Source organism: Dioscorea cayenensis, chromosome 15, assembly GCF_009730915.1.
Source record: "Dioscorea cayenensis subsp. rotundata cultivar TDr96_F1 chromosome 15, TDr96_F1_v2_PseudoChromosome.rev07_lg8_w22 25.fasta, whole genome shotgun sequence".
NCBI classification, from domain to species: domain Eukaryota; kingdom Viridiplantae; phylum Streptophyta; class Magnoliopsida; order Dioscoreales; family Dioscoreaceae; genus Dioscorea; species Dioscorea cayenensis.
In genome coordinates this window covers 1,418,110-1,432,589 of record NC_052485.1, presented here as the reverse complement: position 1 = coordinate 1,432,589, position 14,480 = coordinate 1,418,110, and the positions used below count along the sequence as shown (strand labels likewise).

At 38.4% G+C, this 14,480-nt stretch overlaps 2 protein-coding genes and 1 pseudogene across 3 annotated transcripts; 1 reads left to right on the top strand and 2 right to left on the bottom strand.

Annotated features, from left to right (window-relative positions):
- Nucleotides 1-2,126: 2,126 nt before the first annotated feature.
- LOC120277105 lies at nt 2,127-5,649 on the top strand (annotated as a pseudogene).
- An 81-nt stretch (nt 5,650-5,730) lies between these two features.
- Nucleotides 5,731-7,438, bottom strand: LOC120277216 (cysteine-rich receptor-like protein kinase 10). The gene is given in 6 exon segments (XM_039283970.1): nt 5,731-6,115; nt 6,117-6,224; nt 6,342-6,492; nt 6,582-6,819; nt 6,902-7,112; nt 7,184-7,438. Coding segments are annotated over 6 exon segments (1,221 nt in total). The 3' UTR covers nt 5,731-5,857.
- On the bottom strand, nt 7,363-8,360 carry LOC120277100 (cysteine-rich repeat secretory protein 1-like). 2 transcript variants are annotated; one of them, XM_039283847.1, is made up of 2 exons: nt 7,541-8,360; nt 7,363-7,455 (listed from the first exon to the last, which is right to left on the bottom strand). In XM_039283847.1, exon 1 carries the CDS (start codon nt 8,306-8,308, stop codon nt 7,634-7,636), a length of 675 nt encoding a protein of 224 aa, XP_039139781.1. In that variant the 5' UTR covers nt 8,309-8,360; the 3' UTR covers nt 7,363-7,455; nt 7,541-7,633. The 2 variants fall into 2 exon arrangements, with proteins under 2 accessions (XP_039139781.1, XP_039139782.1); XM_039283848.1 differs by having other exon boundaries at nt 7,557-8,360.
- Nucleotides 8,361-14,480: the final 6,120 nt, after the last annotated feature.

Here is a 14,480-nt window from a genome sequence, read left to right as displayed (position 1 = left end):
GAAGGAAGTTAAATGTTAACCAATTTTCTACATCGTGTTTTTGGATAAAAGTGGATAAATCACTGATTTATTCAAAAAGTGAAAAAGCCGAAAATAACAACAGATGACTAAGACAAATAAGAAGAAGAAAAGAACAGAGGAGAGAGAAAAGATGAGAATGCAACACCATGGGTGTAACAAAAACAAAACAATGAGAGACAATAGCGAGACACAAACAAAGATCTACAAACTAGGAGCTGAGGCAGAAGTCCACTCAAGAGGCAATGAGCTCACCACCGAGTCCGAGAGATCACATCTGATTCACTGATTGAAGCTATACCCAAAAAGAAAAAGGTTATCTAGAACCAGGATGAGATGGTCTGCTTAGTGTGTCTGTGTACGAAGCAGTGGGCAAGGTACTGGTCAGCCCGCATTGGTAAAAGAGGAGAATTTTATAGCAAACTAATGTGAGTTACCAATAAGTATCCAGTCTGTGCTACCGATGTGGTGGCCCTGTGTCTTTGTTGTCTTCTTCTATTCCCCTGTTTGCTATCTGCTTTTTCTTGTTCATTGTATCTACGCTTTAGTGTGGTTTGCTCGTAATCCTCGCTTTTTGTTGTGTTTGGTGTTGTTGGTGTTTGTATAGGGTCTTTTTTTTTTTATTATTATTGAAGTGATTTATTTATTTTTTTAAAAAAATAAATAATAATAATAAAAAATATCCCTCGTAAATCATATGCGGTAAAGGTGAAACCCAAAAGGTTAGTAATATCTGTTCCAACATGGAGGCTGGACTCATTGGTATCTTCAACCATGAAAAGTTTCCTTGTGTGTCTCGTGTGTTAAAAGAGGTCAAGTCAGGCCCTTTCGTGTCATTCAACGTTTGAATTCCACATGCCACAATAAAAAGTAAAAAGTATTGAGTTATTAACAAAACAATAAAAAGTAAAAAGTATTGAGTTATTAACAAAACGGTATTGATTTCATTAGGAAAAATAAGTGTGCCAATGACTATTTTGTCTATTAATGATCGGGTCCCTCAGATAAGTGCTGTTCACCCGAGTGTCAGCGTCGGGCTCTCCAAGCTCGATTTCGATCTCAGTGCAAGTGAGACCACGGTTGCTGGCTGAGCCTGACTCCCACCCACGTGTTTGTCACTGGGTTCCTGCACATTGTCGCTTTTCTAAATAAATAAAAATAAGTGTCAAAATTTAAAATGTTTTAAGTTCAAATCTCACTAGATATAATAGTTATAATAAATCTTAGAATAGGTTCAGACTTACAGTTCAAACCCTATATCACCGGATGGATGAAGACGTAAAAACCGGGCCCATGCATTTTTTTTTTTAAAAAAAGGAAAGGTAAACTATGTACATTTGAAACTATAAAACAGAAATGAAAACAAAAACAGAGTTTACAGAGTTCACATGCAAAGGAGCACATTTTTTTTTGACAAAGACAATAAACATCTCTCCACAAGAAGTGTCAAGGAACAGACATATGCATCTATTACGGTGGCTTAATAACCTTATAGAAATTTATTAACTTGTCCATATATCACATAGGGTGATTAAAATCTTATTATGTGTATGCCCAGAAGATATATTAAAAATCTTGCAAGAGAGAAAAACGACATCTTCTCTTAGATGACCCATAAACAGTAAATAAATAATACTACTACAGTAATATATAATATTCTACAGTACGCACTATAATATATCAATACAATAGAATAATAGAGCGATAAGTCACTCTTTTTATATGAATATAAACAGTATGTAGAAACTGATGTATTGAAGCCACGATGTACGGTATGACATGTATCGAAAGTATGAGTAATAGTATAAAAAAATTTCGAGTGACACATATCATATGAATAGTCCATTAAAGTTTGTTTTTTTGTTTTTAACTAACAACGTGGTGTTTGTTAAAAATTAAAAATAAAAAAGGCATTCCCCTGGCAGATAGAAAGGTGCATCCATCGAGAGATATTAATTCACTTACGTCTCCGTCTTGGACTCATTGACTCTTAAAACATCGCTGGCTAGTTTGCCACCACACCAATTATGATGTGCATGGCCCACAGGAAAGTTTTCAAATAAACATAATTCCATGTATCAGGCGTTCATTAAAAAAAACATTGAGCAGATGCAATTCCAACCTTCTTTTTCTTCAAACTGGTCATGTTCACACCCGTTGGCTCTTCACACACAACTCTCTCGCCCTTTCCCCTTTTCCCCAACTCATGTTCAGCAACATAAACAGAGGCCATTGGCTTAACTGACAAACACTGAAATCCCAACATGCTATGCCTTACTGAAAAAACTTTACTACTCTTGTTACTATCATCATTAATAGCTTCTCCAGCTCTCTCAGACACAGTATATCAGTCATGTGGGACAACCGGCAACTACACCACAAACAGCACCTTTCAATCCAACCTCTTCACACTCCTCCCTTCCCTCTCCTCCAATGGCTCTGTTTCAGGCTTCTATACCAAAAACAGTGGGCACAGTGCCTGACAAGATCTATGGCCTGGTCCTCTGCCGCGGTGACACCAACGCCACCACTTGCCGCAACTGTCTCGACGTTGCCAGGCAAGACGTGATCCAGATATGCCCAAACAACAAGGGTGGTCTTGTATGGTATGACCCCTGTTTCCTCCGCTATTCAAACCAAAACTTCCTCTCCTCCACTGACAACTCCAATCCCCCCATCCTACTCAATACCCAGAACGTGTCTGAACCTGAGAAGTTTAACAAGCTTGTGGTTGAGCTTATGGATATGATAGCCCAGTTTGCATCTTATAACTCATCCCGGAGATTTGCCACCGGGGAGGCCAACTTCACTGTGTCTAACCCCAAAATATATGGCTTGACCCAGTGCACCCCGGATTTGTCAGGAGATCAGTGCTATAGATGTCTGCAAGGTGCTTTTAACGTGATTTCCAGTCTTGCAGATAAGCAAGGACTGAGAGTTCTTGGAGTGAGATGCAATTTCAGGTATGAGTTGTATTCATTCTTTGAGGGCAAGTCCATGGTGTTGCTTTCTGCTTCCTCTCCTCAGTCTAATGGTATGAATACCACAATCACACCCACAGTTAAAGAAGAAGGTGAGAAAAATGATTGCTCCCTCCATTTTATTCTTTTTACATCAAATTAATTCTGCTAGTTTAAAAAAATGCCTCTTGGGGTGTTCACTGACTTATCTTCGAATCACTGAAAGTGATACAATTTGCCATGATGTGCTGCATATGCTTTAAAAAATTAAGAAGAAAAGACAACTTTCAACCATTTTCATTAGTGCGTCAATGAATGACATCTTCCATTTTTTATTTAATTACATTGATCGATTCTTGATTATGAACCATCATCTTTAGAAATGAGTAAAAGTTCTTTATGATCACAAAGGTATTTGAGGGCTTGTCAGAAAAACTGCACAACTTTTTCTAGTACAATATAACAATAAAAATTTTTTTCCTCATGTTTATGTCAGAGGAGGAACTACTGATAATATAACATTTCTTGATACAGGAAAGAAAAAAATAACACTGGTATAATTCTTGCAATTTCCATCCCTCTGTTCATCGCTGTCCTGATAATTAGCACTATTTGCATTTTGCTTTTTGGAAGAGGAGGTTATCGAAGAAAAATTCCTTGTGAGTATAAACTGTGAATTAATTAAGCTCTGCACATCCAGTAAATTGCTGATTGCTAAACTTTGACACAAAGTCAAAATTTAAGATGCTTTTCAAAAGCGAGTTGTTGAAGAACAACCTTTACACACTTTTTTTGTAGCTTTGACCGAATCAGAAGAGATCACAAATGTGGAGTCAATTCTATTTGATCTATCTATCCTTAGAGATGCAACAGCAAACTTCTCTGATGAAAAATAAACTTGGAGAAGGTGGCTTCGGTGCAGTTTACAAAGGTAATGTAGCTCGGTTTGTTCCTTTGATGTGGCAACAAAAAAATAAAATTCATTGTGAAAATCATTTCCGCCTTATTGCTAATTCATTGATGTTAAAAGTGGTAAATTGGATTCTGATCATCAACAACATTCTCAATATGGTTTACCCACTTAATCCATAGGGGCTTGTTGCATGATGGAAGAGAAATAGCAGTTAAAAAGGCTTTCAAGAGGCTCCGGGCAAGGGAATAGGAGAGCTGAAAAATGAATTAGTGCTGGTTGCAAAGCTTCAACACAGAAACCTTGTGAGGCTTTTTTGGGTGTTTGCTTGGAAGAACAAGAGAAGATACTTGTCTATGAATATGTTCCTAACAGAAGCCTTGACACCATTCTGTTTGGTATGTGACTTTCTTCTTGTTCTGCTTTCTTATAATCAACTATGAACATGCGCATACACTGAGCGTCAATATAAATTGTATATATTTGCTCCATCTTAAAGCTATTATTTACTTCTTTTTTGTACGAATTTGACTCCTTTCAGGGATTTTTTTTTTTTTGATAATCCCTGAACTATGGATTTTGTATGAAGCAGATTCTGTCAAACGCAAGCAACTAGATTGGGGAACACGGTACAAGATAATAAATGGAATTGCTCGAGGCTTATTATACCTGCATGAAGATTCTCAGCTAAAGATTATACATCGGGATCTAAAAGCAAGCAATATATTGTTGGATGAGGACATGAATCCAAAGATTTCAGATTTTGGTTTGGCTAGGCTCTTTGGCGGTGATCAAATTGGTGGCACCACAAGCCGTGTCGTTGGAACATTGTAAGTAGAATTTTGAAGCTGTAAAGATTAAAAAAGAGAAGCTCACTCTTAACAATGATATAATTTCAATGTTTTTACAGTGGGTATATGGCTCCAGAGTATGCCATGCGTGGTCAGTATTCAGCAAAGTCAGATATATTCAGTTTTGGGGTTTTAGTTCTGGAAATACTGACGGGACGAAAGAACAGTAATTTTCTCGAAACTGAACAAGCTGAAGACTTGCTAAGCTATGTAAGTAGTAGTGGTATCTTAATTTTATCTGATCATAATTATATGATTAGATAATGATTGACTGTTTTCCTACAGACATGGGAGCATTGGACCAGAGGAACAATTTCAGAAATACTAGACCCATTTCTGGGGTTGTCACTGGCCAAGAAGTGAGGCATTGAGATGTATTCAGATTGGCTTATTGTGTGTTCAAGAAGATCCAGCAAACAGACCCAGTATGTCAATGGTGGTTCTTATGCTAAGCAGCTACTCTGTGTCCCTCCAAGCTCCTTCCAAGCCTCCATTTTGTATCGGACTGAGTGGTGGCATGGAATCGAATGCATTCTCGAAAGGTTATAATTCTTCAACTGGTGAATTTGATGGATGGATAGATAAATCCGTCCCAATGACTCCGAATGAAGTTTCCATATCAGAAATGGAGCCCAGATAGATGTTACTGCTGAATTTCGCTGTCTAGTCCATCACAAATCTGAATGCTTTGCAATTACTTCAAACTTATATCATGGATTAATTAGTTATGCATTCTATTTGTTCGCCAGGATATTTTGACTGATCCATATCTTGTACAGTTGAACTATGTGTTTTTAATATTAAGAATTTCCTTTTTTTGTGTAAAGGTGGATAAACCAGTATGGCTCTGTGTGAGGTTATCCACCCCCTGTGGATCCTGGTAACCTGTCCATCTGTATTTTTTCTTTTATCTCTGTTATTGTCATCCTGCTTATACTTGTCCCTATTAATCAGGCCATCATCACAAGTAAAATAAAAGTAAAATCATCTATTAGAAAGCAAGTTAAATATTAACTAATATCTTTAGATTTATGATTATCCTCAGACTCTGAAGGAATCAATACAAAAAATAATAAACAAAAGCTAATTTAAGTATAATTTCAGGCATGCCTTTACCATTATCTAGGTTCCATATCAGACATGGAAATTTCATTTATGCAAGTGAGATTTGCAAGCTGCATTGAGGAATCATTTCTGTATCTTCTTTCCACCAACTGGATATCTGCATTACCAGAGTGCTCATCTGACTCCATTATACAACTACTTTTGCTGAAAAATCCAGGGATTAAAGGCGGTGGAAGAGAAGTGGAATAGCTGCTGAGCATGTTCACAGCCAAAGCCATGCATGGCCTCTTTGTTGGGTCTTCCTGAACGCAAAAGCAACCCAATGTGTATGCATCTCAGCACTTGTTCGGCAGGGAATTCCTCTCCGATTCGTTTGTCTTTCAGTTCTAATGCTTTCCCTTCATTCCAGTGTTTGTACACCTATAAGTTTGATTTTTTACGAGTAATTATTATTTTTCATTAAGACATGCATAGATTAACAAAGTTATGGTTCATTCACTTTATACATAAAAATAAAATGCACAGCTTGGAACTCACATTGTTTACAAGGTCAGATGCAGGTTGATATCCCACAACGCCTCTGTTTTTTTGGCCAGTCACAATCTCCAACACCAGCACACCGTAGCTAAAAACATCTGATTTTGGTGAGAATTCTCCGCGCATAAGATATTCTGGTGCCATGTACCCACTGCATAGAAAACCAACTATCATCAATCCGTTTTCCATTTTTAAATACACTTCATGATCAAAGATCTATCATATGAAGTCAGTGCTTACTGTGTCCCAGCAATTCTAGTTGTGTTCGCTTGAGTTTCGTTCAAACCAAAATGCTTTGCAAGACCAAAGTCTGAAATTTTGGGGTTCATGTTTTCATCCAGTAAGATATTGCTTGCTTTCAAGTCCCGGTGAATAATCCTTAGGCGTGAATCTTCATGAAGATAAAGTAATCCTCTGGCAATGCCTTCAATGATCTTATACCTGCTGCTCCAATCTAGTTGCTGACTCCCATTATCATCTGTTTATAAATGCAATTTAATTAGTTGAAATTAATAAGAGTCAAACTGATGGATAGTGTGCTTACAACCTACCAAACTTACCAAATAAAAATTTATCAAGGCTAGAATTAGGAAGGTATTCATAGACAAGGAGTTTCTCATTATTATCCAAACAGCAGCCCAGTAACCTGACAAGATTCCTGTGTTGAAGCTTAGCGACAAAGATAACCTCATTCCTTAGCTCCTGCAAGCCCTGACCTGAGGTCGCTGAAAGTCTTTTCACAGCTATATCCTGTCCATCTTTCAAAGTCCCCTGCATCGATCGGGTTAATCAAGTAATATAATAGCATTTAAAGTTTAATAGAAGATCACACATCTTTTGACCTTATAAACTGATCCAAATCCTCCTTGTCCTAGTTTATTTTGGTTAGAAAAGTTATCCGTGGCATCCCTGAGAGTACTTAATTCAAACCATTTGGATTCTGCACTTGTAAAATCTGTTTCATCATCTTGAAGATCACGTAAAAAAATATGAGTTTTTCTGATTTTTTTCTCCTTTTTCTGTGAACAGAGGTAAATGACAGATACAAGCCCAATGGCAACAGTCAAAGAAAGGACTACAGCAAGAACCGTCTTCATTGTATCATTACGTTTTCCTGCCGAGATGAGTGACAAATTCAATTACTGTTGACACAAATTAAGTTTTGCAGCAGCATGTATTTTGAGATGCCATTAATTTACCTTGATTAATAGTTACCTCACTGGGATACCCGCGTGTCAGCGGCGGAGGCCGCTGTGCCAAGATGGGATAGATCTCGAATCTAACATAGCAGCTCATAGAAAACACTCGGCAACCTTTTGTATGACCAACTTCCAGCAGATGGGAAGAGCTTGATTCAAACAAGTGGAACAGCCAGCATCGGTTAAATCCCGAGTGCACCCTGCCATCCCGTAGATGTCCCCAATTATGGAATCATTGAAAGATGTTGAAGCGAATTTAGTAACTCTCCTGGGGGCTTTGGACAACACCTCGGACATTAGTTTCCTTAATGGCTGGATAAACAATGTCGGATTGGAGACGTTGTTGAAGTTCTGGACGGTTATGAAGTTGAGAGAGATCTGGGAGAAGAAGCAGCTGTCGGAGTAGCGGAGGGTGCACTTGTCCGAGAGTATGGTGGCTGAGCGGTACATCAGGCATTGGGAAAAGGCTTTCAAGGCCGAGCGGTAGAGGCAGATACCACAGTCGTATGCGGACATGTCAGTGCGGCACTGAGCGAGGCCATAGGCCACGGCTGGAGCTGTCCCCACAGAGTTGTTGAAGAATAAGTTGTTTGAGTTGGCGGCAGCGTCAGGGAGACTGGAGAGTAGGTTGTCCAGGTTGGCCTTGAATGGGCTTGGGATGGTGTAGTTGGAGCTGAAGTCGCACCAAGGGAGGATGGTATCTTTGTGTAAATCATAGGCTTCAGACAGAAAGAAGAGGAGGAGGACCGCGATGAATATGAGCGCCATTAAAAATTTTTCTGTTGTGAGGGGTTCGCAGGATGTGGCTTGTAGGAATGCATACATGACAACTGTTTTAAAAGAACTTCTCCAACTAGAGAAGCTAAGTATTAAATAAAATCAGGGGCTGAAATACAAAGCTATAAACTGAAAACAAAAGAGAGAATTAAAAGCTAAAACCAAAAATACGAAAGGATTTCATGATCCAAAACGGAAGGTCTTTTGCCAAACAGGAAAAAGATTAAGCTCGTTGATGAAGTAAACCATATGTTGCGAGGTCTGGTAGCTGGATATCCTTCAAAAGAAGGGATGATATGTATTCGGGGATGACCGCATGCATCAAGGAGGAACTTCAAATTGTTAACTTGATCTTCGAAACGCCTAGGGAAGCAATGTGGTCCGAACAATTCAGGAGATGAGTGATAGCAGCGTGGTCACAAAGAATATGCTTCACCGGAATGTGGAGATCCAATGCGGCTTGAAGAGCTACTTCAACAGACAAGAATTGCGTCCCAAATGAGTGTCTCGATAAAAGGTCCGGAGGAGCTACCCGCAATAGAGATCATATAGTTAGCATTTGAGAAAAAGAAACCAGTTGAACTTACCCCGATAGATTGATCGGATGTCGCGTGAGAGAACAGGAAGTAGTCATCCATCGAGGAGAAATTGGCCAGAGAAAGATTTCTTCCCAACATCTTAGAATTACACCAAGAAAATTCCTCAACATGAGCAACAGCCCTGGCAAAAATGCTAGGGAAAATGGGACGAGAGTCCCTAAATATGTAATCACACCGGCAAACCCGAGATAAACCAAGCACAGGCAAAGAATGATTGCTAAGTTGTATCTGGAATGCCTGTGCTCGAGAACCCAATTACCAGAGGAAAAACTATCAGAGAAAGTAAAAGAAGAATTAAGCAGTCTGTTAACATGATCCCAGACTAACCGAATTCTATCACAATGATAAAACAAATGATCAATTGTCTCACGATGGAGACCACAAAAATACACAAGGGGTTATCGGGGCCAAGATGAATGTCGTGAAGGAAAGCGTAGTAGATAACTCCGCCTCTAAGACAAAGCCAAATAAAGTGTTTAATTTTGGGAGCAACAGGAATGCTCCAAACAATGTTCCAACCAGCCCAAGCAGAAGAACAATCAGGTTGCTTGTTAAGAGTTAAGCACCTTTCAGTTTCAACAAACACATTGAAAGGTATCATCCCTGCAACGAGACTGTGGTAATTCATTTTTATCTCAATTCAAAACTCGAGTATTTGATTTTTTTTTTTAAGACAAATAGTTTAAAAAAAACAAATAGTTAACAAGTGCTACCCACTTAAGAGAAGTTATAGAGGTGTTAGAGGGACGGGGTCGACATTGTTGCCGAGGAGGCACCTGAGCGTAGCACGGAGTAGCTGTCTTTGACTGGGTCGAAGGATGACCTTTCATCCTCAGGTGTCTGTTTTGTAGGTCTCGTATCACCCCTTGTGGTATGAGTGGTTTTGTTGTTCTAGTCGGGTCATCTGTTCTGTTTTGTTCTTCAGTTTAATAGATGTAGTTTATCCACTTTTAAAAAAGTTATAGAGGTGTGTAGACATAGAGCACACCTTGTGAGAGCCAGATTTTGAAGTTCGATTTTATGTTTTTCTCGAAACAAACACCCTATGCAAATGATCTTGTGCTTATAAGCCAAAAGTTCATTGACAATTTAAATCTTTTGACTTAGAAATTTAAAGTTCAAGATTTATCTATATTTTTCCCAAAAAAAAAAAGTTATCCACCATTTTGCTTAGGAAATACTAAAGAAAAATAGATTATTTTTTTTTGGAGAAAAGAGCTCTGAAAGCTATTTATTCAAAAACCAAGAAACTAACAACTATCTAGAGATTACAAAGACGCAGAAAACCTGAGAAAAGGAGGGAAAACAGACATTAAAATAAAGAAGGCATTAAACAAAATGCTTCATAAGCCAATGTGGAAGGTCTCTTCCTTGATGATACAAGATCAGAGCATGCTTACTGGAACCAAAGATGGCCAAATCAACAGCAGACTTCATCCAACGAAGAGGAATGATGTGAATATGAGGAAACATGAGCTCTTCCAGATGAAAGTGAATATTCTCTATCAATGTCACAAGACGCCAATCAGCAAGCTGGGAATCCTGGTTGATGGCAGATAATAGATCATAGTTAGCTAGGAAAATCTGCTTTCATAAAATTCTCTGACTCAGAATACTCTGCAACGCAAAAAGGAGGGCGCAGGCTTCAGCTTCAATACAGGAGTCAGCGATCATTGGACCACAACCGGCAAGAACGAAGCTTGAATTGAAGTTGGAGATGGAAAAGCTAACTCCAGACTTGACAGATTCAAGATTCCAAACTGCATTAACAAACAGGAATGGAGCATCAGCAGAAGAGAAATTATTAATTAGAAGGTTTCTGCCAATAACAGAAGATTGATTGAAAGAGTACTCCCTGACATGGGCCACTGCTTGTGAAGATAGAGCAATGCAATCCAAAGGCGCGTTCTGGAAGATGAGATTGCACCTTGCTTTCCAAATAAGCCAAGAAGACACAGCAATAATGGATTGAGACAACAAGTCAAAGTTATTCTGATTAAAACTGAGCCAGTATCCAGATGTGAAATCATTGCAAAATGAAATATTTTTTCCAGTAGCAGCGTTAATCAAACTCCAAATACGTTGAGCCTTTGGACATAGATTAAAAAGATGCTCTGTAGTCTCAAAATCAAGATTGCAAAGACCACAGAACGAGCAAGGCCCCAAGTTTAATCGGTAGAGGAACTCATGGGTTTTAATAGCATTATGAAGAAGGAGCCAAATGAAATGTTTTACCTTTGGAGCTATATTTAGATGCCATAAAATAGCCCAGCCTTCCCACGAATCAGAAGAACTAGCACTATTACAGAGGTGGTGATACATCTTGGAAGGAATAGTGAGCTTATTAGATTGAGGAAGTCAAACCCATTGATTATTGGAATCAGCAATGATTTTCTCAGACTTAATAAGAGTAAGATTAATGTTATCACCAAAGATCAATAGGAGGCTATTCAAATTCCAAGAGTTCCCATTTAAACAATCAGAGATGCATAAATTCTCAAAAGAGATATCCATGTTAAGATACGTAGGCTTATAAGCAATAGGAATCTCAAAGTACCAGGGATCCAGAAGAAACTTGGTATAATTAGGGTTAACCTTATTCATCCACAAGAAAGGCTTAATATATGAAGCAGTGAAGCATAGACCTCTAAAGAACCAAGAGCAACTAGCAGGGGTAGAACTAGACCAGAAATTTATAGAGCCATATTTGTTGTAAAGGATGTCAACCCAGATGGAATCATGCTTGTTAAGATATTTGAACACATTTTTAGCCATCAACGAAATTTTAGAAGTACGAAGATTTCGAATAGACAAACCCCCCTCAGCCTTATCCAACATAATATCTGTCAAACTCACTAAATTCATGCCTTTTCTATTGCCACCCTTAGCCCAAAAGAAAGACCTAGCTGCTTTAGAGATGCCATCCAACACAGAGTCAGGGATAGGATACACTGAGAGATAGTATATAGGAGTAGAAAGAATGGAAGAGTTAATGAGAACGGTTTTACCAGTCTTAGAGATTCTAGAATGGTTCCAAAGAGCTATGGAGTTATTGATCTTATCCAGCAAATTCTGGTAAACAGTCAGAGCTAGACGCTTAGGAAAGATCATGACTCCCAGATATTTGAAAGGAAAGGTCCCAGATTTAATACGAAGGATATTACAGATACTGACCTTAAGCCTTTTATTAAATCTGGAAGGAAAAAAGATTTCAGACTTGAGAGGGTTGGCTCGCTGACCAGTAAGTTGTTCATAAATTGAAAAACATAAATTTATATTATGAGCAACCTTACAAGACGCATGAGTGATTAGAATTAAATCGTCAGCATACATAAGATGATTGAAATTACTCCTAAGAGAGTGGTCGAAACCAGGAATCATGCTTAGACTCATAGCAAAATTAAGAAGAGACGTAAGATTTTGAGCAACAATGATAAAAAGATATGAAGACAGGATCGCCTTGTCTAAGATCACGGGAAGAATTAAACCAGGAGGTGGGCTGTTTATTAATCAATAGGGAAAAGGAAGAAGAGCTAATACAAGCTTGAATCCAAGCAATCCAGCGGCTAGGAAAATTCATACGGGCTAGAGTGGCAAGAATTGCATTCCAATTCAGAGTATCGTAGGCTTTTTCAATGTCTAACTTGACTATCATCCTAGGGGGGTTTGAATAATCGCAATCTAACGTATGAACTACTTCTTGAAGGGCAATGATGTTGTCAAAAGGATTGCGATCAGTAATGAAACCACATTGTTCTCGATCGATAATCCTAGGCAAAAAAACCTTCAGCCGATTGTCCAACACTTTTGAAATAATTTTGTAGCAGACATTGCAGAGGGATATTGGTCGATAATCCGAGACATGCTTAGGATTACTATTTTTGGATCAAGAGCAATGAAAGTATTTCCCCAGGCTTTAGGCATGACAGAATTATCAAAGAAATACTTAACTGCTGCAAATAAAGGATCACCAATATCTTTCCAAAAGAAGCGATAGAACTCAATATTAAAACCATCAGGGGCCCGGGCTCTTACCTGGAGAGAGAGATTGGAGAGCAAGATATACTTCATTTTTTGTAACATCTCTAATAAGAGGTGGGCCTGGGCTGCTATTGTAGCTGAAGGTTATTCAAGTGGGATTATAGTTTTGTGGAAAAAAATTTTGGGTCAGGTTACCCATATGGCCAAATCCAGGTTTGCTCTTCACCTTATCATTACCTCTGTCTCTGATACGTCCTGGATCCTTTCAGTCATCTACAACCCTTTACGGATTCTGGATCAACGTATTACATGGGAAGAACTTTCTGGTTTAGCTAATCTGATGTTTCCCTGGTTTCTCATTGGTGATTTTAATGCTTTAATTTCTCTCAATGAGACTAAAGGGGGTTCGCATCATTATTATGCTCGTAAAGCTAGGGCTTTTGCGGATTTTATCTCTACTAATAATCTTTTGGATGTGAAGTTTACAGGTCCCAAATTTACCTGGTGCAATAATCAGTGTGGTTTGGCCCGGAAGTGGGCTCGGCTCGATCGATGTTTGCTTAACTCCTCTTGTTCTTTCCTTTTTGATACTTATTTTATTAAGCATCTCCCTCGTACTTTCTCTGATCAAGCTCCCCTTCTTCTCTCTGTTTCCCCTCGTAATGGGTATTCTAAGAAATAGTTTAAATTTGATAATTTTTGGCTTGATTATCTAGGATGTCATATTGCAGTTCGAGAAGCTTTTAATTTTTTGCCTCAGTCTAATCCTATGCATGCCTTTATTCATCTTATTTGGCGTACTAGGAACAAACTGATTTCTTGGAGTAACAATGGTCTGAATTCTCTTGAAGCTAACATGAATAAAATCGAATTGGAAATTTTAGATGTAGAGAACTTTGATGTTGAGTCAGTCTCTGATGTTCATCAAGATCTCTCTGCATTGTACAACAAGCTTTCAGCTCTTCAACGTCAGAACTCTCTGAAGTTGGCTCAGCGCGCTCGTCTTCTTTGGGTGCAATGCGGTGACAATAACAGTAGTTTCTTTCATAACTCAGTCCGTTTTCGTAATCACCATAATAATATTTCCATTATTTGTGACTCTAATGGGGCTTGTATTTCTAATCGTTTTGGTATAGTGCAAGTTTTTGTTCTTTTTTCTCTAATCTTTGGACCGAGTCCTCTTGCAGATCTTTTGAAGAAATTCTTTACGCCCTCCCTAATGACCTTCCTTCCCTCTCTCCTGAAGAAAAATAGATTTTGAAACCATAAAAAAGCTATGCATAGTATCCGTAGAGCTTCTTTAACTTGTTGTGAAGCTTTAGTTGTCTTTTCTTATTAAAATAGAAAAAAGAAAGGATATGAACCACTTACATTAAAAATACAAGAGGTACATAAAGATTACAACATAACATATGAGACCTAGAATAACAAATGACAAAAAGGACAGATGCATTAAATCAATCAGTGGTTAATCATCATAAAAAACATACAGTACAAAACTCCTAAGGGAAGAAGGGACCCAAGGGTGAATCTATGCAATGAAGGTGCTAGCTTATGTCTTAAGCAAAAACCTTCTCGTCAAC